At 31.9% G+C, this 23,817-nt stretch overlaps 1 protein-coding gene across 1 annotated transcript in view; it reads left to right on the top strand.

Moving 5' to 3' along the window:
* LOC111702836 (type II inositol 3,4-bisphosphate 4-phosphatase) overlaps positions 1-23,817 on the top strand; it is a 60,394-nt gene that overhangs the window by 21,648 nt on the left and 14,929 nt on the right. Inside the window, exons 8-22 of the mRNA XM_023474617.1 lie at positions 410-516; positions 734-818; positions 1,087-1,156; positions 1,673-1,744; positions 5,350-5,446; positions 8,330-8,555; positions 10,970-11,035; positions 12,814-12,900; positions 13,447-13,451; positions 13,551-13,664; positions 17,215-17,290; positions 18,757-18,864; positions 22,248-22,563; positions 22,661-22,717; positions 23,175-23,230. Coding sequence (XP_023330385.1) covers positions 410-516; positions 734-818; positions 1,087-1,156; positions 1,673-1,744; positions 5,350-5,446; positions 8,330-8,555; positions 10,970-11,035; positions 12,814-12,900; positions 13,447-13,451; positions 13,551-13,664; positions 17,215-17,290; positions 18,757-18,864; positions 22,248-22,563; positions 22,661-22,717; positions 23,175-23,230 — 1,542 coding nt within the window. The remainder of the gene's footprint in view (positions 1-409; positions 517-733; positions 819-1,086; positions 1,157-1,672; positions 1,745-5,349; positions 5,447-8,329; positions 8,556-10,969; positions 11,036-12,813; positions 12,901-13,446; positions 13,452-13,550; positions 13,665-17,214; positions 17,291-18,756; positions 18,865-22,247; positions 22,564-22,660; positions 22,718-23,174; positions 23,231-23,817) is intronic.

Genomic DNA, 23,817 nt, shown 5'->3' with positions numbered 1-23,817 from the left:
GGGGGGGGGGGGGGGGGGGGCTTAGAGCAAGGATAGTTTTTTCATGGGTAGTTTTTCAAAGAAAAGTTTTTTGCAAAGAAAGTTATTTTCAGGTGCAGTTTTTTCATAAGGCAGCTTTTGTTTTCAAAGTTTTTTCCCCTAAGAACGTTTTTATCAAATGGCCAATTTTCCATGGGCATTTTTTTAAAGTGGAGTTGTAGCCCTTTAGAAAGTTATTTTCATGTGCCGTTTTTTCACTTTGCGGGTTTTCCAATGAGATTATGACAGTTATTTTCATTTGATGATTTTTCCATGACATTTTTTACTAACGGTGGTTTTTCCGGAAATAGTTTGATTATAATTCAAGTAAATTTTTTTATCTTCCTCCAGCAGCGGTATTATGATATTCATTAAAAAAATAATTATTTAGGAAGCATCTCGAGAACTTGAAGAAAAGATTGTTGGCTGTATCTGCTGAATTTGATGGACAAATCCACGCACACTTTAACATTCCCAAAATTAAACTTTCTGTGATTGGTAAGATTTTTTAAATTTTTTAAAATCAAGTCTTTTGTCATTTTTGTAACCTACTTTTAAAGAATGTTTTTTTTTGTCCCGAGAAGAAGGATTAAAAAACTTGACTTTTGGTTTTATGGTCTTTTTTTATGAAAAAAAGATTGAAACCCTCCAAATTACAATAATTTTAAAAAAGTTAATTTTTACGAGTTTTGGTGAAAAATGTGAAAATGTTTAGACCCTGAAGCCCCGCCTGTACTGGAGTGTGCTTATATCTGTGATAATCTTCTTTGTGATGCAATTGGTAGAACCCCATCCACCAGGTAGAGTACAGAACCCCATCCACCAGGTAGAGTACAGAACCTCCAAGAAGTTTTGAAGCCAGTAGGATAAATGAAAAATGGAATTGCTCCATGCATGGTCGATTTGTAAAAAAGGGCGAAATAATTTACAGGAAATGCATGAAAAATATTTGTTTTTGGAAAAATTTGGTCAATTTTTCGCCAGATTTTTCTCTGGTGTGGGACAGGGATAAGGTATTCCAAAAATAGAATTCGAGGAAATAATAATATTTTATTTGTAAATATTTAGACTTGTTGTATATGTGAGAAACCTGAGTACTGAACCCTGGTGTTTCTACATGAACACTGAAATAGTCGAGGTAAGAGAAAACAAGTTACAATTAGGGTTTGCAGCGAACGAAAACTTTCGCGAAAAAATGCTAAATTTATTTCGTAATAAACTTTTTCGGGGCATTTTGCATTTTTTTTGCGAAAATGAATTTATCGACAGGAATCGAAAACGATGAGAAATATCGCGGAAAAAAACACGAAAAATATTTTCGCGAAGGAAAAAACTCCAATAACGATTTCGCTGGAAACCTTCACAATGGTAGTCCTTTTCACGTAAAATGCGTTTTTAAATTCTGTTTAAACTTTTGTTGGGTAATTGCAAATTAAACATTAATCTTCTCATGTGAATAAGAGATATAGAAAAATTAGGAAAAATTACTGAATCAACGAAATAAAATTAAACCACAACAAGCCGAACGTAACGCTATTTGTAATTCTCTTTTCTACAAATTACAGCCGTTCAAAATTCTTAAGACACTAAGATTGATTCTAGAATTTTCTCTATTTGCTTGTGGTTCGAAATCTAATATTTTCTTTTTTTTCAGAGAACCAGTAATCCCATGTTCATGTTGACCGGTCTATTTAGAGCAGCTGATAATATTGTAGACTCTACACAGGTGAATAAAGAAGAAGATATAATGGTGGGGGGGGGGGGGGGGTAGTATTTTCATTTTAAATGTTAAAGAATTGATTCTTTCTCACAAACTCAAATTTTCGAATTCCTATATCCATGGAACCTGATGGCGTAAACCGTTGTTATTTTTAACTTAGATTCTTTGATCCAACAGTATTCACAGTTGAAATATCTAAGATTTTAGACTTTGGGTTGCAAAGACATATGAATTAGAAAATCGGAGTTTGTGGAATAAACTCCGTCTCAAGGAAGAAGGGAAGGGTTTAAAAAATTATAAGATAAAGAGAAGAAAGCAAAAAATGAAGAAAAAAAAAATATTGGGAAATTTTTGTAGATAACTATTTCAAAGGTTGAAAGTGCTTGTTTTCTAGTTTCAGGTTTGCAGAACTATTTTGCAAAATCCTAATAATCCCAGCTAGCTCCGATCTTTGTTGATAATATTCAAACCTTGAGCAGATGTAGAGGCCCTGAATCCTGGTCCAGGTTGAATATTATAAATGCAAGTTAGCAGTAAAAACCACCCTGCATCTAGGCGGATTCCGCCTATCAATTATTCACAAAAATCACTGTTTTACAAATTTCAATCAATCTACTTGATGTTAAAATGTTATATTTTTATATCTTTTTAAAGGGAGTGACCGGCTATGTAAGGTAGTTGAACTGAGGACGCAGTGTTGTGGAAAACTTCTTTCGGATTCATTTGAGACATATTAAACTTTTTAAAGATCTGTAAATCCTGAGTTTGAGCGCAAATTCGATGTTCAAAACTCCTGATTTGGGGGTGGATACGCTTTCAGAATTCGTTTTTTAAAATTATTAATTAACGACGACATAAAATGTAAAAATATTCTACAATAAACTACAGACGTCATGTTTAGGAACATTTTGAGAAAATGAAAATTAATCTTATCATCGAAAATAAGTAATCTTGTTCAATTATTAGTTTCTATTATCTCATTATTCTAGTTTCTCGTTATTCACAAAGATGTTCGCAGATTTTCTATAATTATTATTGAAAAGACGACATTTAAAGAATTTGAAGAAATCTGCAAATGAATTTAAAGAAAATTATAAATTCAATATAATAATGAAAACGAAATAATCGATTTTAGCATTGATTTATTGACAAATTTCTTTTGTGAAATATGTTCCTAGCCATCTAATTAGATTACTGTATAATTTTTACTTTATTTTTCGTTGTCGTTATTTAATAATTTAAAAAAACTAATTCTGAAAGCGTATCCACTCAAAATTACGATTTTGAACGTCGACTTTGCGCTCAACCTCAGGATTTACAGATCTTTAAAAAGTTAAATATGTCTCAAATGAATCCTAAAGAAGTTTTCGACAACACTGCATTACTCAGTTCAATTACCTTATATAGCCGGTCACTCCCTTTAAGGGAAAATTATTATTACTTTTGCATGGAAGAATTGAAATGTTGTGAAATTTCAGAAGAGGTTGAAATTTTGTTAATCTTTGAATCATTAATATGAGCATGCATTCAATATTTAACATCAGCGGTTTGAACTTAGGATTGATAGATAGATAAACTTCAAAAGCAAATGTTTTAGTTTTTATACCAAAGCATTATAATTTGTGAACTAGGATTGACAAAGTTATAAAGGGGATGGTAGAAATGTCCCATTTGATGAGGGGGGGGGGGGGTTCTTGCCTTCATTTTTAATTAAAATCTTCAATTTTTTGGCTGCATGCCTATTAAGGGAGCTTATTTTTAATGTTGAAATAAAAATGGACACTAATGACCTCGAAAAATAAAAAAGTTTTTACTATGGCTTTATGCATATCAAACGAAAGATAGGAACTCAGGCAAAACAGTAAAAGCAACGAATCCAGTGTTTGACCTTCTAATGACCTCTAACGACCTATAATGACCTCCAAATTGAAAATGTTTAAAAGAGGACTTAAAAAATATATTTAACAAAAGCTCGGAACCCAGGCAATACAGTAAAAGCAAAGAATTCAGTGTTTGAACTTTAAATGACCTCTTGTGACCCCCAAATTGAACAAATTTAACTATGGCTTTATGCATATCAAACGGGGGGGGGGGGTAGTGACATCCTCCCCGCCAAGCACATCCCCCTATTCATTGAACAACAACACCCAGCTTCTACTTTCTTTGATAATACTTCATTGCCTGGGTTTCGATTGAGCCATAGAATTAAAACATTTTCATTTTGGAAGTCATTATAGATCGTTAGAGGTCATTAGAAGGTCAAACACTGGATTCGTTGCTTTTACTGTTTTTGGTTTCTAGCTTTCGTTTGATATGCATAAAGCCACAGTTGTTTAAACATTGTTTAATTTGGAGGTCATTAGAAGGTCAAACACTAAATTCTTTTATGTTTTGCCTGGGTTCCAAGCTGTTGTTTGTTATGCATAAAGCCATAGTAAAAACATTTTCTATTTGTTGAGGTCATTAGAGGTCACTATTGTCCAATTCTATATTATTACAAAATCAGGCTTGCAGCCAAAAACTTGTAAGATTTGAACTAAAATGAAGGCAAGGGCCCCCCTCCCCTCATCTAATAGGACACATGCACCAACCCCTTTACAAATATATATTAGACTGAAAAAATGAATTTTTAAATGAAAATTTAAAATGAAAAATCTGAGACTGTCTTTCGATATAATGAAAATGTTTTGGGTAGTTTTATAATTTTATAGTAAGAACAAAATGTTAGAATTTTTCAGTCCATTTTACGTCTTTAATCCCTTCAAATTTTCTTTTAATTTCATCAATTGTGAAGTTGCAGATTTATTTTATTGATAAGTCTTGAACTTTTCCTAATTATGATGGTTTTTGATTATCTATAGTAAGTTTTTAAGATGTAATTGATTTTTTGGTTTTAAAAAAGATGTTGAAAAGAAAAGAATTAAATTAATAGAAAAAGATCCAATTTGTATTAAAAGTTTTTGAAATTGTGCTTCCAAGAACTTTTTATTTATCTTTAAAGTTTTGCAAATTAATATTTCTTAATTTGCGCACTCACCATTTTGCAAACTGGAAGGGGTAGTGGGCACTCAATCTGCACTAAACAGCAACATATATTAGAAGACAAAATATATTGATTATTTTTTTATTGATTGATAGACTTTGTTATAAAACAACAATTTAAGCTAAATATTCTCTTACATTATACAAAAATTTGATATTGATGCATCTGAAATTCAATTCGAATTTGATCAACGTGTAAAAAATATATAGAAAAAATAAGATAACATTGGCAATCTTGTGTTTGATTGATTTGTATTTAGATTTTGCGTAGTAATTGATTAATTAATTGTACAAATTGACTAAACATGGATCAATTAATTAATTGTTTATCAGTGTTCAATGGTGACTAATTTGTTGAGCTCATTGTTTTTACACTGATCAGTTTATTGATTAAACAGGAAAATAATACTGATTGATTGATTGATTGATTTATCTTGATCTTTAATCATTGTCGGTTTGAAAAGGAGGCGAACTTTTGTTGTCGAGTGAACTCATTGATTATTTGATTAATCGATTGATTGATCGATTGAGTTTCCATTACTCAACTGATTGATTGATTGATTGTGTAGGTGAAGATTTGTGCCCAAGATACACGGGAAAGGTTCTCCATGGTTCGAACTATCCTAGGACAGGCAGTTACTAGTATTCAAGAACTGAAGCAGACAGGTAGATTTTTTACAGAAGCGCAACTTCAAGTTGAACATTTTAATTTACAACAGAACAAAAACGTTGAACCAATTATTCTAAAATTTCCACTTTCTACTTAAAATACTAATTTTTAAAAACTATTCATTTGAGTTGATTTTTTTTGCCGGAATAATTTGTTATTGATTTTTATGTTAACAATAACAAAGAGGTAAAGCATACCTCAGATGTACACAAACGACCTCTCTATTAATTAATTAATAGAGTGGTCGGTTCTGTACATCACGATATGTTTACGTAACAACCACTGTACAATTGTATTACTAGGGGGGATTTTGTGAAATTATTTTAGGGGGGGGGGGGCAAGAAAAGTGTGTGTTAAATACTCAGTCATGAAAAAACTAACCTTACCAACAGGATGTGCAAGTACTCAAGACATCTGATATGAAATAAAAAAGAAATGTACATTGCATTTTTCCCCTGACTAATATCTCCTTCCTTTAAATGGTTTGATCAAATGCAACTTGAGGGATATACGGGGGAGTCTCCCAACCTTAAAAGGTCTAACCATGCACAGTGTTTTGGTATTTTGAAAAAACTCACATTTTTACAAGAAGAATTGTTTGTGCATTTTTTCACGATGCAATATTTGGTCATACGTTTATTAACATAAACAAACAACTGAACTGGAATGTACTGCAGTATACAATCCTGTGTTTACAATCCATATTAAGTGTCTATCTAATTATCTATACAAATATTCAACTATCTACATTTTACAACTCCCAAGAAAAGAGATCACTCTATATACAAGTGTACAGTATTAGATACGTAAACATATCATGATTCATGATGTACACAACCGACCATTCCATTAATTAAGTAATAGGGAGGTCGGTTGTGTACATCTGAGGTAAGCTTTACCTCTTCGTTTCATTTCTCTAAGTTAATAAATATCAAATAATTCTACTGTTTGATTGTTTATTAACAAATAGTTGAGATTTTTGTACAAAACCGAATTGTCAACATTTTTTAGGGATGAGTGGTGTGCATATCTATTTAGATAAATCCTATTCCAGACCTCAAATTTTCTTTTCTTAGTCTCAAAATTTACTATCTTACATATTTAGGTCAAAATAAGATGTTAAATTTGTTTTTCTGGAGGTTCGGACTCGAAAGTTTATTATCATAGATTTTGAGATTTCCAATATATTTTCCGATTCTTCGCTTCTCTAACGGAAATTAAATTTAGCTGCACAACTGAAATGTCGGTGTCCTGTCATCGGTGTATGGTTCATCGGGACTAATGAGTTTGACCAAAAGATTATTTACAACTACTTTACAGGGAATTTAAAGAAATTTTACTGAACCAAGTGTTCCCAAGACCAATTTTGCATACAAAACATCTAGAGCGTAGAAAGGAATGTTTTGTAGGCAAAATTGGTCGAGGGGACCCATGGTTAATCATAATTCTTAATTTCCCGAAAACGAAGCTGTACAGACTTTTCTCGTCTTTTGAGATGCAAATGCGCGAATTTTTTCAAGAAAACTTCGCAGAGCGGGTCGTAATTTTCCTTAATGTCCCAAGGGACATTAAGTAACCTAACGTCCCCCTGTTGGGGGACTCATAGGTTGGTATGTTGGTCAAAAGGTGGTAAAATGATAATTTGTCGGAGGGTAGTGTGCGGAACGGCTCCCCTGAGTCTGTAAGGGGAGCCCGCATGGATCCCTCGGACCAAGTTGTCTGTGGGAGAGACATAAAGAACAAAATTGTATTCCATTGTATTTATTTCGTCTCAAATGTACGTATTGAATAAGTTGATGTATATCTCATGATGAATGGAATCAGACTATAGGAAAAGAAAAAACAATATCATATATGATAGAAATTTTGCTTTAATATTAATTACGAAATGATAGCTTTTGAACAGTTTAAATGAGTCTTATTATTTGTAAGGAATATAATACCCTGAAATCTAGCAGGACAATGCACAGGTGGGTATACCTGTGTATGTCTCTAAATATTCCGTTTCCTAGCTTTTATATTCCCAACAGGTGGGTAAAAATTTGAATAAAATTAATGAGGGTAGTTTAATTTGGTTAGCAACTTGAGAATTAGAATTAGATTTTAAAGTTTTAAAAAGTTTATCATGTTATAAGATTATTTAAAGCCTGGATTCCTAAAGCTTCTATAGTGCTAATTTGATCTTCAAATATTCGAAATTCCGATAAATTTCAGCCTGGTTGATGCAGTAAAAAAAGTATTGGCTTGATAGGCTTTTGCTTTGTTATCGAACACAATAGGTTTCTGATAGCTATAAATATAGGATTTTTATCAACTATTCATTCAAATATTGCTGATAAGAAATCACAATGGTGGTACACTGGAGAAACCAAGGAATAACAGGATTTCTCATGAAATAACGTGTACTGTAATTTCTGGGCACATGTGATTTAAAGCTTTCAAGCTCTTAAGCAAAAATCAATAAGAATTTTGCTACAGAAAAGCATAAGTGAGTTAGAGCGGTAAAACCTAAGCCCATGGCGTTGCGACACTTCAGAGTCGACCCTGTCATAAAAATGGATGAAACTTTTTATAAGCAGGCTGAATCTTTGTGTGGGGGAGAAATGTAAACAAACGCAGTACTGCTAAAGCAAAGCTAAGCAGAAAATGTAGTGCACATTATTTTATGGTAGTGAAATAGCTAGTCAATAAAAATCAATTATGTGGAAGCTTTCATATTTTTTTGTTTGAAAAGTGTTCAATTCTGACTATTTTCTTCGTTGTTTTTGAATGCATCCTCTTGATCAGACAAAGTTTTTAAGGATAACGTTGTGAACGTACAATGTACAGGCTACACTATAAATGCGTTTACAATCCCTAAATCTTTAAATCTTTTTCAGAGCGGTTGAGATTGCGGTTGGATTCACCTAACCCTGATGGACGGGGGGCGGGCTTTGTAACCCTTCACTCCTGGGTGGGGGAGGCCGAGGGAGGGGGCTCCACTGAATCTACCCCCTCCCACACAAACCAGGGTAGAACTAACAATCCTGCAACCAGCATCATAGGCTCACAAGGGCAGGGCTATCATAGAAGAACTAATAGTCTTCCATCTTCTATCTCATACAAGTAAGAAAGGAATTGATCATTTGCCACAAACTCTTATTTTCCACCCAATGTCATAGACCTAAAACTTTCAAACTATGAATTCTGTTAGAACTAAAAATTTAAGTTTGAAATATCAAAGAGTTTCACAATCTGGTTGCAAGCAAATAGGGATTAGAAAATTTTAGTTTGTGACAGGTCTCAATTCCTTTGTAAGAATTATATATTAAGTTTATAATCAGTTTTCATATAATGGATTTGATCACATTTAAACAAAAAGGGGTCGAATTTTAATGTGTAACACTGTAACAGTTTTGGTTTTCCTACAGCTACAGGCTGTAGAATATAAATATTAGGGATGTAAGATTTTTCTAAAATTTTAGTTTGTGGCAAAGTCTCAATTCCTTTGTAAGAATTATATATTAAGTTTATAATCAGTTTTCATATAAAGATTTAATGGATTTGATCACATTTAAACTTAAAGGGGTCGAATTTTAATGCTTAACAATCTTGGTTTTCCTACAGCTACAGTCTATAGAATATAAATATTAGGGATGTAAGATTTTTCTAAAATTATTTAAAGAAGCAAAATAGTTTTCTATTTAAAGCATGTTTATCAGATGTAAGGGACGCTTAATCCTGTGATATGTTTTTATTTAAATTTTAATTTTACAAAAGGTTTATTCGTAATAATACAAAAAATTGTTAAATATTTCATAGAGGATAGAACGAAACAAAAATTATTTATTTTTGTCAGAAGATATAAAGATAAGATATTAGGCTCTTTTATTTAAATTGTGAACATGTTCTTTTTGTTTACATTTTAAAACAAAGAAGAAAAAATGTTGCGGATTTAAAAAAAAAATTCGCGGATTTTCAAGAATTTAATTTTTTTTACAAAATTTAAAACCTTTAAAACACATTTTTTTCATTCATATACCTTCCCTGTGGTCACGTGATGTCCCACAAAAAAATTGGGCCCGATCGGTTCAGCCGTTTTGACGTTTATTGGATACAAACAACAGACAAGCTAAATTTATATATTGATGAATATAGGTTTCTTGTTCAATGTTCATCTATACATTTCCAACTGTTGAAGTTTTAGACCTATTAAAAGTATTTCAGAGTTTTAACTCTATCCCTGCTGGGGTACTTGAAAACCAGGATACGCTGGGGGGGTCAATTAGACCCCCCCCCTCTAAATCCCATGTTTTAGGTCCAAATATGACAAATGATACATCGTTAGAAAGCTCTTGTGCTCTACTTTTAGAATCTGCAAAAAAAATTGCAAATTTGCGAAAATTGAATTTTTTATCACAAAATCCAGTTTTATAGTAAAAATGTTTGCAAAAAAAATTTGTCCAAAAAATGAAAAATTATACATTTTTGAAAAGCCCTTGACCATGCCATTTCAAATATGCAAAAAATTTTGCAAAATTTTAAATAACCTGATTTTTAATCAAGAAAAACTAAAAATGTGCAAATTTCTTTTGACAGGTTGTTTGCAAAAAAATTGCAATTTTTTTTTCGCAAAACTTGTGCAATCCGTTTCCTTATGTCATAGGCTTTCCAAAAAGCTAAATTTTATCAAAATCTGACAAGTGAAAGTGGGTCAAAAGAAAGATTTAGTTTGTTACAGGCAAAAGCAGTCATTAAGGCAGTGTGCCTGAGGACTCAGGCAGTTAGTATTAAAGCCCGGTTTTAGGCCAAAAGGGAGGGCTTTGGGTATGTAAGAAAAGTCAGAAAATTTCAACAGCCTCAGACCAATACTTTTTGAGTTATGTAAAAAAAACTACAGGGGGGGGGTCAAATTGACCCCCCCCCAGCAGGAATTGGGTTAAGAATATATTCAGTTTAACATTATGTGGAAGGGATGCATTCTAATAAATGTGACCCTCTTTTAGTTTAAAAGGTTTACAATTCTGTAAAATAGGTTCCCCCGGTATTTTCTAATTACATAGACTGATGTGTAGATCGTTGAAAAGTTTTGAAAGTTCAAGAAAATGTGAAAAGAGAAAAGTTTAAAGTTCTTGAAAACTAGGATCTATCTCTAGCTAAACGGTTCTTGGACACTATTAAAAGCTGTATATAGCACTGTAGAGATGGGCACGTTTTTTTCAACTTGTTTGTTTATCGTTTGTTTTTTCAAACCGTTCATTCAAAATTTAAATTCGTTCGTTATCTGTGCAATTGCTAAGTTTCTTTCTTTTTCGTTCGTTTACTAACTGACCGTTAAGTGACTTCGTTTGATCAATAATGATGTTTGTTTAGTAAAGTTGTTCATTCAGTGGTTTTGTTCGTTCAATAAAATCGTCTAAAAAATACGATGCCCATCTTATTAATACCAGTGAGTCTAAACGAGCTTGAACTGACGGAAATAAATTAAAACATTTTAAATTAAAGAAATAAAATTAAAATAATTTCAATAATTTGTTCAGGATTAGAAATCCACGGCATCCAAACCTTGCTCTCCTTCACTCAAATATCTCAGTTCGAACCTACAGGTAAAAATATAAAATACAGTGGGGTCCATAAAACTATGGAATAGGAATCTAATATGTATTTGATTTTAATTGTCCATTAGCGCCTGATCCAATCAGAGTTCAGTCATGTGTTTGTTGTCTATTCTGAACCAATAGAAATAGTATGGCGGTAACATCTATCTTTCTATCTATCTCATTATCCAATCAGAGTTCTGAATCCTTCAATCGGCGCTATCAGTAAATAGAAATATTTACTTCTACTGAAACTACAGTGACTCTAACAGTCGTCTTGCTATTCCACAGTTTTATAGCTCCCACCGTATTTAGTTTCTAATTCACTACTTAGTACTTTGTAAACTTCGTCATCAATTTTGTTTTAGCAGAAGTTCTAAAGTAGTTCTGAATTTACATATTTGAATCTTTAATCTTTAAAAAAACAGCACCACTCATCATTGCAAGCTGCCGGGGACGATTCATCGGGGTTGTGTTGGTACAAATATAATTCATAATTTTATGCGTCAACTAGATGAAGGGCCCGGCGTTGCCCGGGAAAAAAAATGTTTTAAAAAATTCGAATATTTTTTAGCCTATGACACTCCCTGGCCACCCCTGAGTGTCCACAAAAAAAATTCTTCTCTAAGTTTATACCCAATACATTTCTTCTCTAGGTTTAAACCCAATACATTTCTTCTCTAGGTTTAAATCCAATAATTTCTTCTCTAAGTTTAAACCCAATACATTTCTTCTCTAGGTTTAAACCCAATACATTTTTTCTCTAGGTTAATACCCAATACATTTCTTCTTTAGGTTAAAACTCAATACATTTCTTCTCTAGGTTTAAACCCAATAAATTTCTTCTCTAGGTTTATACCCAATACATTTCTTCTCTAGGTTTAAACCCAATACATTTCTTCTCTAGGTTTGAACCCAATACATTTCTTTCTCTAGGTTTGAACCCAATACATTTCTTCTCTAGCTTTGAACCCAATTTCATTTCTTCTGGAATTTATTGTTTATATAATTGATTTTGGCCTGGTTGCAGCGCTCGATGAGCGCGGCGGTTGGACTTGGTACTAAAATGGTGTTCAGTTTGTTCCTCTAGATTACAGTAAGATAATATCAAAGCCTCTAAAACATTGTTCAAGATCTCAAATAACAACAGGATTGATTCTATTAGTTGAATGTTTCAGTCCGATTACAAGGATTAACATATTATACTAGGATGTATATTAATGTTAATAGGACTGTTCACGTGATTTCAAGTGACCCACTATTCGATTCACAACAGTAACCTTTTCACACTACTAACGATTAAGGATGAATAAGAAAAGGAATATTTGTTTTTCTCCCCGGGAAATTTGATTATTTTCGAGTGTGTTTTGAGGATTTATGCCACAGACACAATGCAAGAAATCGTTAGAACTAAACATATACAGAATAACGATATCTTCCACATTGTTATTAAGATACAGGTTAACGGGTATCATTGTGAATCCGACATTGAAATGAAGGTTCACTTGAAATAACTGCAATTTTAACTAATTTTGGTTCTTACATATTTTTAATATATGTTTGTGTCTTTTCTATTTTTGCTACTGTAATTTTTTTTCTACATTTCTAAGTTTTTTTTTCTATTTTTTTTTTATTTTTCTAGTTTTCATTTCCTTCACTTTCTGTACTTAGGTTTTTAGGTTCCTGTTGTCTTATTTAGGTTTAAATTGAGATAAAGTTTTCATTTTGAAATTAACCTAAAATATGTTGATGATTCGTTGTATGATTCTGATCTGTATACTTTCCAGGTTTCATTCCGGATTAGGAGGAGACATATCAGTTCAGGAGCTGATGGCAGAACCTAAATTCTCCTTCTCCTTCCCACAGCAACTCCTGTGAGCATTCTTATATCCTTAAACAATAATTTTATTTTGATGCGGATGTATATTTTATATCCGGGCACTGTATCTCGGATCTGGGTCACATGATCAAGTTTCAAACATTTAATTTCATAAAAATATTTTTTCCATTAGATAATTCATATCACACCAATTTAATTTCTAATTTACAAATTTTAAGGTTATTTTTTCACTATTATATCTTAAGTTCTAATTCTCTGATATTTCTTTCTAAATCCCTATTTCTTACATATTGTTGTTTATTTATAATATTTTAATTTTTTTTTCTCTTCTTAAATATTTTATATTAAATATCTCTGTTGCTCACAGATTTCTTAAATATCTCTTATATTTTAAATTTCTTAAATATAGCTTTTTTCCCTTTTCTTACAAAATATCCTTAATTTACCCTGGATATATCTCTTTTAATCTTCCTTTTCTTCAATATCTGTTATTTACCTCATCTACTCTTCTTTTTCTGAAATATTTACATTCCATATTTAAAAAATACCTTTATTTTTAAAATCCAAATACCTTTTAAAGTTTAAGTATTGAATTCCCAAGAAAGATCTAATTTACAAATTTGAATAGATGTTCATCCATCCTTTTAAAAATATCCCTGCTGAGTTTAATCTGAAATATTCCAGGACTAGGAGAGCTAAAGGAACCCTGGCATACAAACCAGATGCGCTGGTTAGAGAACCATCTTAACCTTATCAATGTTTACTCAAATGCAATGGAGTATATTGAGAATTCTAAAGGTGGGTAACCTAACTTAATGAAATGATCAAAAACCTAACTAACGACTTAATTTACTCATTATAGATCTTTGGATGGTCACCGCGGTTAAGTAACGTACTATTAACCTAATGGGTGGTCACCTTGGTTAAGTTATGTACTATTGACCTGTTGGGTGGTCATCCTGGTCATATTACAAACTATTGACCTGTTGGGTGGTCACCCTGGCCATATTACAAACTATTGACCAGTTGGGTGGTCGCCCTGGTTAATTTGCTACATACTATTGACCTATTAGGTGGTTACCCTGGAGTGGTTACGCTATTGATCAGTTGGATGGTCACCCTGGTCATAGTACAAACTATTGACTGTTGGTTATTTTACACTCTATTGACCTGAGCTGTTGGGTGGTATGTTTTTGATCCATTTTTTTCTTATCATTTTGGCATTTTGCATACTAAAATCGTTGTGGTAGTCATATGAACCTCGTTGGTCATTTGACCTTTTAATTGCTTATATTTTGGTAAACCTGGTCAATGGGATTATCAAACGTGGAACTGTACTCATTAATTGGACAATTTCAATTATATTCGGTATTGATCTGTGCTTTAAAGTATGTACTTGCATCTGTGAACTAGCATTAAATAATTTAAGTTTTCTGCAACAAAAAATGTTGAAGCAAAAAAATATTTGAAACTGATAAAATAGTTTTGCTCACCCTGGTGGAAACCTCTCTTCAATATGAATATTAATGTATCTTCAACCCAAACCAAACCACAGTTCCCACTATAAAGTTGAAATTAACACGGTTAGAATTCTAAGACATAAGATCTCCCTGAATCAAAGTATTCCTGAAATCCTGTATATTCCTGTGATCTTCACTTTAAACTCAATTAAATTAATTTTCATTCAAACCCAACCTTTATGCCGCGTCTTTTTCTCCGTAGCGAACCCAACCTTTATGCTGCGTCTTTTTCCTTGGAGCAAACCCAACCTTTATGCTGCGTCTTTTTCCCCGGAGCCAACGCAACCTTTATGCCGCGTCTTTTTTCCCGGAGCAAATCCAACCTTTATGCCGTATCTTTTTCCTCGGAGCAAATCCAACCTTTATGCCGTATCTTTTTCCCCGGAGCAAATCCAACCTTTATGCCGCATCTTTTTCCTCGGAGCAAACCCAACCTAGTTTATGCCGCGTCTATATCTTCGGAGCAACCCCAACCTTTATGCCGCGTCTTTTTTGCCGGAGCAAACCCAACTTTTATGCCGCGTCTTTTTTCCCTGGAGCAAACCCAACCTTTATGCCGCGTCTTTTTTCTCGGAGCAAACCCAACTTTTATGCCGCGTTTTTTTCCCCGGAGCAAACCCAACCTTTATGCCGCGTCTTTTTCCCCGGAGCAAACTCAACCTTTATGTTGCGTCTTTTTCACCGGAGTAAGGTCTTAGATCGTTTTCATTTACATGAATTAAATAATAAATTTTAACCCGAAGAAGAAAATAGAAGGAAAAGGGATAAAAACAGTAATTAAGGTGGTTGTGCCAAAAAAAATTTATATCGCGATATTCAAAAAAAATATTTCTTATAAAGTTGGCAAGAAACATCTGAAATTTTTTTGTTTGTTTTAACCATTCCTCATGTTTCAATGTGTCTTACAATTACAACTGTTAAACTAACAAGGTCTTAAAATTGATATTTTTCTATGTAAATTTTCCTTTTTCAAGATCTCGGATATATTTTCTCCTTCGTCTGTCAATTAATATTTTCCCATAGGGACGGATCTATGCTGCAGGAGAGACAATTGTTAAATGCTACCGTTGTGAATCGTGCATATAACTCTTTAATTTGAGGGTCCCATGAAATAACATTAACAACAGTCTCTTTAAATTCCTCTAAAATTGATTAAATATGCCTAAATATTCCATGGTTTGCATAGATATTCCATCTAGGCAGCATGTTTATGGTTGAGCATGTGAATATATTCTCTGTGGTCCTATTCTGGTATTCAGTATATAGTCAGTACATACATGCAGATATTGAAACCCATCTCTAAATTGAATCCTGGATATATATATATATATATAAATACCTTGCATATATTTAGTTTATTTAATCATATATATTGCAATATTAACTTAGTACTAATGTTAAAGAGACTGTTAAACTGGACGTAAGATTGAAATCACATATATTTATTATCATTACTCCTCTTATCGAAGAGCTATTGAGAAGAACAAAAATGTTTTGAAAGTTTAATATCCGAATATCTCATTGTTGTGCGCAAAATCAGAACTAGAGCACGCACCTCTGCCCCTTTAGTAAAAGTAAATTCAACGTATATGAAGCATAAAGTCTGACCGCGTCAACCTTGTTGCACCGGCTAGTCCTGTCAATAGAGCTAGGTACAGTACAAACTGGGACCGGAAAGGTTGACCGGCTCGGAAATTCAAATGTGCTACGGCTGCCCATGAGAGAATCAAATCGAGCTTACAAAGTCGAGCCGGAAATGACAATTTCATATTTGATACTGTCCCCATGGCAATTTTGCAGTGATTTCCGATTTACACGGAAGTATCAAAAGCTTTGTCTAATCAAGTATGAATTATATATCAATGTTTAGAATTTTTAAACTAATTATTTTCAATTCCGGTTTCTCTGCAAAAGTGACTTGCGCATTTCTACTGCAGGAAAAATTCATAAATAACCACTTTTAAAGTTATTAAATTGACTAAATATTTTACATTATTGATCAGATAACGGTTTCAAGGGTACCGTTGTGTAAATCGAGCATTCTAATTAAAACTTTAAAAAATTTAACTTCAAGAACATTTTCTAGATTTATCATATTTGAAAATACTATTCTCTACAAGTTTGCTTTTATAAAATTATATTATGCAAAATTTTGACTCTGACAGAAGAAAACAAAACAAAGTAAACCAATCTTTCCAGGCTATATCTGTTAGAGCCAAAATTTATAATGAAATACATCTTAGGCTCTTATAGGGCGCTTTGCTTTCGTATCCACTATCAAGTTTAGCTTTTATAATTGCTTTCAATAACATAATTTTTCCTGCGTACACCATAAAACTAATATTTACTTCCAAATTTTTTTAATTTTTAATTTACGTAAATATTGGATACAAATAGTAACCCAAAAAAACATAAATGAAGTGACTTCTAGAAAATAATTTGGAATTAAAATAATAATATTTAGAATGCATTTTTGGCAAAAACTTTGATGTTAGAAAAGAATCACACTATGATTTTAAACATTTTAAACCTTATAAACTGTTCAGGAGTTAAACTTTCATATTTTAATAGAGGTTCAAAGTTTTTTTTTAAATATTTTACCTTATAACTGTTCAGGAGTTAAACTTTCATATTTTAATAGAGGTTTAAAGTTTTTTCTTATTTTTTTTTACCTTTTAAACTGTTCAGGAGTTAAACTTTTATATTTCAATAGAGGTTCAAATTTTTTTATAAATATTTTACCTAATAAACTGTTCAGGAGTTAAACTTTCATATTTTAATAGATTGTCAAGGTTTTTCTTAAATATTTTACCTTATAAACTGTTCAGGAGTTACTTTGAAGAAATCTACGGATAAATCTGACACAAATTTGGAGTTTGTCCCAACAAATCTCAACTTACAGAGGTATTAAATATTTCATTTCGTTTATATACGGAAAATAAAGCTTTTGCAACCATATATTTAAAATTTAGAATTTTTGATCTAAGTATCAAAGGTCTACGACAGCGGGTAGCAAAGAAATATGGAATGGAAAATTAGACTTTGTGGCAAAACCTCTTTTCCGTTTTAAAAATTAATGGTTACCAGCATTTAACTTTAATTTTCTAATCCTTTAGTCTTTACAGCCTTACATAGTAGACCATAGATATTTCAAACTAAAAATTTATTCTTCTATATTATATACAGTCTAATTTATCTAAGGTTAGAAAAATATTAAGTAACATAAAATTAGGTCGCAAAGATAAGGGGATTAAAAAAAATTAGTTTTTAGTCGATTTTTCAGTTCCTTAAAAACCCGTGATAATTTTGTTTGTTAATTCTTTCTTTTTACTTTTAAACTTCCATTTTGATTCTGAGTAGTTTCTCATGACTCAGATTTCATGAGAAACAGTATGAGTCAGGAATAAAAGTGGGAATATAAATTATTTTTAATGCAGATGACAAATAAATATTAAAAGTCTGCAAACAAGTGTGCAAATTTGCAAGAATTGTAATTTTTTTGCAAAATCTATTTATATACAGTGAAACCCTTAATAACGAATACATCGGAAGAATTTATCAAATGTCGTCTTGACAATTTTTCTATGAGTTTTATACGTAAATTTTAGTATTTGCGAAAATAGATAAATAGCCATGGAATATACAGGAACAGTTTTAAAATGCTCTATATGATTATTTAATTAAAAAACTAAATATCTGCAACATTCCATTATCAGTAAGTGAAGAATACGACATTTTTGATTTCTTTTGATGTATTCGTTATTAAGGGTTTCACTGTAGTAAAAGTGTTGTCAAAAAATATGTCCAAAAAAATTATATATATACATATTTGAAAAACCCTTGACCATGCCATTTTAAGAATGCAAAAATATTTGCAAAATTTAAATAACCTGATGTGTAATTAAGAAAAACTAAAAATGTGCAAATTTCTGTTGACGGGTTGTAAGCAAATATTTTGAAAACATTTCGTTTTCAAAACTTGTGCAATCCGTTTCCTTATGTCATAGGCTTTTCAAAAAGCTAAAGATTATCAAAATCTGACAACCGAAATTGGGTCAAAACTAAGATTTAGTTTGTTACAGGAAAAAGTAGTCACTCAGGCAGTGTGCCGAGGACTCAGGCAGCTAGTTTAAAAACCCGGTCTTAGACCTAAGGGGAGGGCTATGGGTATTTAGGAAAAGTCAGTAAATTTTAACAGCCTGAGACCAATACTTTTTGAGTTATTTAAAAAAATCTTCTGGGTTACTTCTCGCTATTCATATATTTCTGCCATGGAAGGCGGAACAGCCTTTGAAGGATCATCTCCCTCTCTATCACAATTTGATCAAACCGTGCAACTCAGTATCAGTTAATAGCTGTTTAATATTTAGAGTTTGGGTTGAGAACACCTCCCTGCGGAAGAGTGGATACTACGATATTCATACTGTTGGAGCATTCACAGCATTCGCGCTCAAGTCGAGATCCGAGGGATTAATAAGGTTTGTTCTTTACTATGTTTAAAATTGATAAACTGTGTGACTATGTTTAAAATTGATAAACTGTGTGCGGGTTTGCGCGCATAAACTGTTTTCCATTATTATCAGGTTGCGTTCTATTGTAGTGTTTCAGGTTAAAAACAACATTTTTTAAAGAAATTGTGCTATAAGGGAGAAATTTTGAAAGAGATAAATTTTGTAAATTTTCTCTTCTGTCTCTACTGCATAAATCGGAAACTTTTGTAGAGAAGTCGTCACAACAACAAATAACATGCGTTGTATAATAGAAAATGATCATGTGATGAACCATAGCTGAATATTTACGGAATGAATCGGTAATTTTTTTAATTCTGTAAAGAGAATTTGATGTAAACCTTTCTTTATAAACAGTCACGCACTTCTGCCCTTTAGTAAAAGTAAATTCAACCTATATGAAGCTTAAAGCCTGACCACGTCAACCTTGTTGCACCGGCTAGTCCTGTCTATAGAGCTTGGTACAGTACAAACTGGGACCGGAAAGGTTGACCCGGCTCGGAAATTCCAATGTACTACGGCTTCCCGTGCAGTAAATAATGCGGGAGGAACCCGGTTTCTAACAGGCGTCATTTACTTCACACAGAAACATCGGATTGATATAAAACTAGTGTCATGTGATGAATAATTTGGTTTTTATTTATTTTATAACTTCACTTTTTATTTTTCACGATCATTTTCTTTATCAGAAAATGTGCTTTTGGTGGAGTTAAGTTAAAAAGCATGAAATTGTTCAGAAATGGATAAATCTTTCTCCTTTTCTTAAATATTAATAATGTTAACCTCCATTTACTATGACTCAAAACTGTTAGATAAGTCGAACCTTCTAATTTAGTTACTGCGACCTTTAACTTTTTGCAAAGAATTCTTTTCTTATTTTTTTTTTATTTTGTTTTGTATTTTTCTTGTAATTTAATTAAATGAAATCTGTTCAGTGCAAACTGCAAAATATTTTAGAATTTGCGAGCAAAACCTTTATACGTGAAATGAATTTTTTTAATTAGAACCTTTTTTCCTCTTTCTACTCGTTTGTTTAAATCATTATATCTTTGTAACGCGATGGTGTAAACCTTCGATATTTTAAACTTTTACTTTTTGATCTGGCAGAAGTTATGGTTCAAGATATTAAAAGTTTTCACCATTAAAGATTTTCTAAAAATGTGAATTCATAATTTTTCGTTTATTTATGGATTGATCTTTTCATCCGCGCCATATTTTAAATTGTTCTACTCCTTCTTTTGTGAATTTGAATGGTTTAAAGTACGACCATAAATCTAGGCTTTGTTAAATAAAATCATGGCTTGGCATCCGACAATTCTCCAGTAATCGGTTCAATCTAGAATAGTTGTGTCCGGAATTTTTCAACTCTTAAGCTTTAGTTTAAACCTCTTATCTGTTTGAAATAGTTTTTAGACTTTACACGATCAATTCTTAATCAAATATATTAATGAAAATACCATCCCCGAAACAAAATTTCACCAACGAGTTTTTTTTTTCTTAGGTTGGTTTATTTTTTTATTTTTTGGGGGGGGGGAGTTGAGCCATACTCGTAGATGATTTACATTTTTTTGATGAAGAACTTTCATTCGGAATGAAGGAAAATATTGTCCTTTTTTTGGAAAAACGAGAATATTTCCATGTGATTTGATTAAGGTGAGTCTTTGTCTAAAACTCTGATTTTCTAAGCCTTAAATCTTTGCAACCCAGTGAAGTTAAACCTTTGATATTTTAAACTTTGAATTCTGTTGATAACAAAATCTTAGTTTAAAATATCTAAGTTTCAGGTTGCAAAGATATAGTGATTAGAAAATTTATGTGTGTGACAAAAACTCCTTTCTACTAGCTTTTAGTTAAATATATTTGTTGCAAAGCAAATATTTCACTAGATCTTCCCATTTCTATTAGATTCCACGTATTGAATGTTATCAAGTACTAAAATAAATCTTCCTAAAGTTAAATAAATCCTGAATGACATTCTACAATTTAGTCCCGAAATCGTTTCCATCTTGTAAGGTCATAGCTTGAATTTTAAAATCTGTTCAGCTCAGTAATTTCATCTTAAACTATCATTTATCTCTTTCTCTTTTTTTATTATATTCCTCTTATATATACATATATTCATTCTTTTCCTTAGTATTGATAATAATAATACTTTTATACTACATCTTTTTACAACTATTATTATTTATCCTTTATTTCATCTTAAAAGGACTGTTTTTAATGTTTGATTCACAACTGTACCCACTAAGCCAATAATGTGGATATCGTCGTTCCTGCATTGTCTCTGATTCTTAGTACCCCTCTCCTGTTCGTTGTGATAAGCTAGAGAAAGAAAGAAGATATTGAGTTGTCTTAAAGATGACGGATTATATTTGTTAAGAAGCTTTATACTCACTTTTTAGTCTTCAGGGGTGTACTTGTAGTTTTATTCCTCTTACAAATTATGTTTTAAACTTGAGGTATAGATGCAGAAAAATGTGTAAAAAAGAATATTTAGACGTAATTTCAAGTGATCCTCCGTCTCCTCATGTCATAATTCTGAAATTAATTTTTCGGAGAAGCAGATATCAAACGTGTGTGTTCAATTGATACGTAAGAAAGCTTAGTATATTATATGTCTCAAATGAGTTCTATAGAATTTGTCCACAACACTGCACACTCAGTTTAACTACCTTACATAGCCGGTCTGTCCCTTTAAGATATATAATATACTAGCTGAAGGGCCCGGCGTTGCCCGTAGAATAAAAAAATTAAGAACAAAATTTCTATTTCTGAAAAATGCAAATTTTAGAATTTGTTTAGCCTATCTTATCCAAGGTACCCATGGGTTCCCTCAATAAATGTCAGCCCATTCGGTCCAGCCGTTTGGTCGGCTAAAGGGAACACATATATGTATGTCTTGTTTTATTATCTACTAGCCGTGAAAAAAATAAAGAAGAACAAAATATATTGGATGATTTTTCAACCTATGTCACCCCTATGCTACCCATGAGTGTCCATAGAGATATAGATAATGTGAAATATAGAAAGTATTGTGTGAGATATAGATAATGTAATGTGAAATATAGAAAGTATTGTGTGAGATATAGATAATGTAATGTGAAATATAGACAACATTGTGTAAGATATAAATAATGTTGTGTTAGATATAGATACTGTTATGTAAGATATAGATAATGTTATGTGAGAAATAGATAATATTGTATGAGATATAGTTAATGTTTTGTGAGATATGGATAGTTTTGACTGAGATATTGATAATGTTATGTGAAATATGGATTTTGTAAGATATAGCTAAAACTGTGTGAGATTTGGATAGTGTTCTTTGAGAAAGAGAAAATGTTTTCTTCCAGGAGGGTTCGACGTGAGGTGGTGGACTCGATGAGGTTTCTCATGAAGCTGGCCAAGGAGAGGAACCCTGAGGGAATGTTCAGGTTGGTGGAGAGCATGCTGAAGAAGACCAAGGTGCTCTGCAGCATATCCGACACCATGCTGGTCGAGGAGGCATTCAGCTTTCTAGAGAAGAACAGGGTCTCTGTCCGGCCGGAAAAGGACGATTTTTCTGATTCTGTGGCCGAATTCATGCAGAGAAATCGGCTAAAGATAGATCTGCAGTTCAGACCAAGCTTTGGATCACTACAGACACCAAATACAGAGTTTATATCCAAGGTGCGATTTTACATCTATCAAACTTAATTAATTAAATTTTCAAAGTTGAATTATTATTGTCTCACCTTAAAATTAAACTTTGAAAACTTTTTTTTAGGAATTGAGAACCCCAGACCCAGATTACTTCAGTCCTAGCTTAGACCCTTCAAGGTTGGTTTAATACATCATATTTCACGTGTCTTGTTTATATTTCTATATTTCAAGGCCCTTGTCCATATTTCAATATTTCAATATTTCAAGTGTCTTGTTTATATTTCAATATTTCAAGGCACATATTCATATTTCAATATTTAAAGGCACTTGTTTATATTTCAATATTTCAAGACAATTATTCACACTTCAATATGTCAAGGCACTTAAGTGTCTTGTTTATATTTCAATATTTAAAGGCACTTATTCATATTTCAATTTTTCAAGGCACTTATTCATATTTCAAAATCTAAACCATGCTTGTATTGAATAATGATTTATTCACACTTCAATAAGTCAAGGCACTTAAGTGTTCTGTTTATATTTCAATATTTCAAGGCACTTTTTCATATTTCAATATTTCAAGGCATTCATTCATATTTCAATATTTTAAGGCACTATTCATATTTCAATATTTCAAGGTACTTGTTCATATTTCAATACTTCAAGGCACTTATTTAAATTTCGATATTTCAAGGCACTTATTCATATTTCAATATTTCAAGGCACTTGTTCATATTTCAATATTTAAAGGCACATGTTCATATTTCAAAATCTAAAGGCACATGTTCATATTTCAATATTTAAAGGCACATGTTCATATTTCAATATTTAAAGGCACATGTTCATATTTCAATATTTAAAGGCACTTGTTCATATTTCAATATTTAAAGGCACATGTTCATATTTCAATATCTAAAGGCACTTGTTCATATTTCAATATTTAAAGGCACATGTTCATATTTCAATATTTAAATGCACATGTTCATATTTCAATATTTAAAGGCACATGTTCATATTTCAATATTTAAAGGTACTTGTTCATATTTCAATATTTCAAGGCACATGTTCATATTTCAATATTTCAAGGCACATGTTCATATTTCAATATCTAAAGGCACTTATTCATATTTCAATATTTAAAGGCACATGTTCATATTTCAATATTTAAAGGCACATGTTCATATTTCAATATTTAAAGGCACTTGTTCATATTTCAATATTTAAAGGCACTTATTCATATTTCAATTTTTCAAGGCACTTATTCATATTTCAAAATCTAAA

Source organism: Eurytemora carolleeae, unplaced genomic scaffold (assembly GCF_000591075.1).
Source record: "Eurytemora carolleeae unplaced genomic scaffold, Eaff_2.0 scaffold107, whole genome shotgun sequence".
NCBI lineage: Eukaryota > Metazoa > Arthropoda > Copepoda > Calanoida > Temoridae > Eurytemora > Eurytemora carolleeae.
The sequence above is the reverse complement of the archived record's forward strand: the minus strand, read 5'-3'. Positions and strand labels throughout refer to the sequence as shown.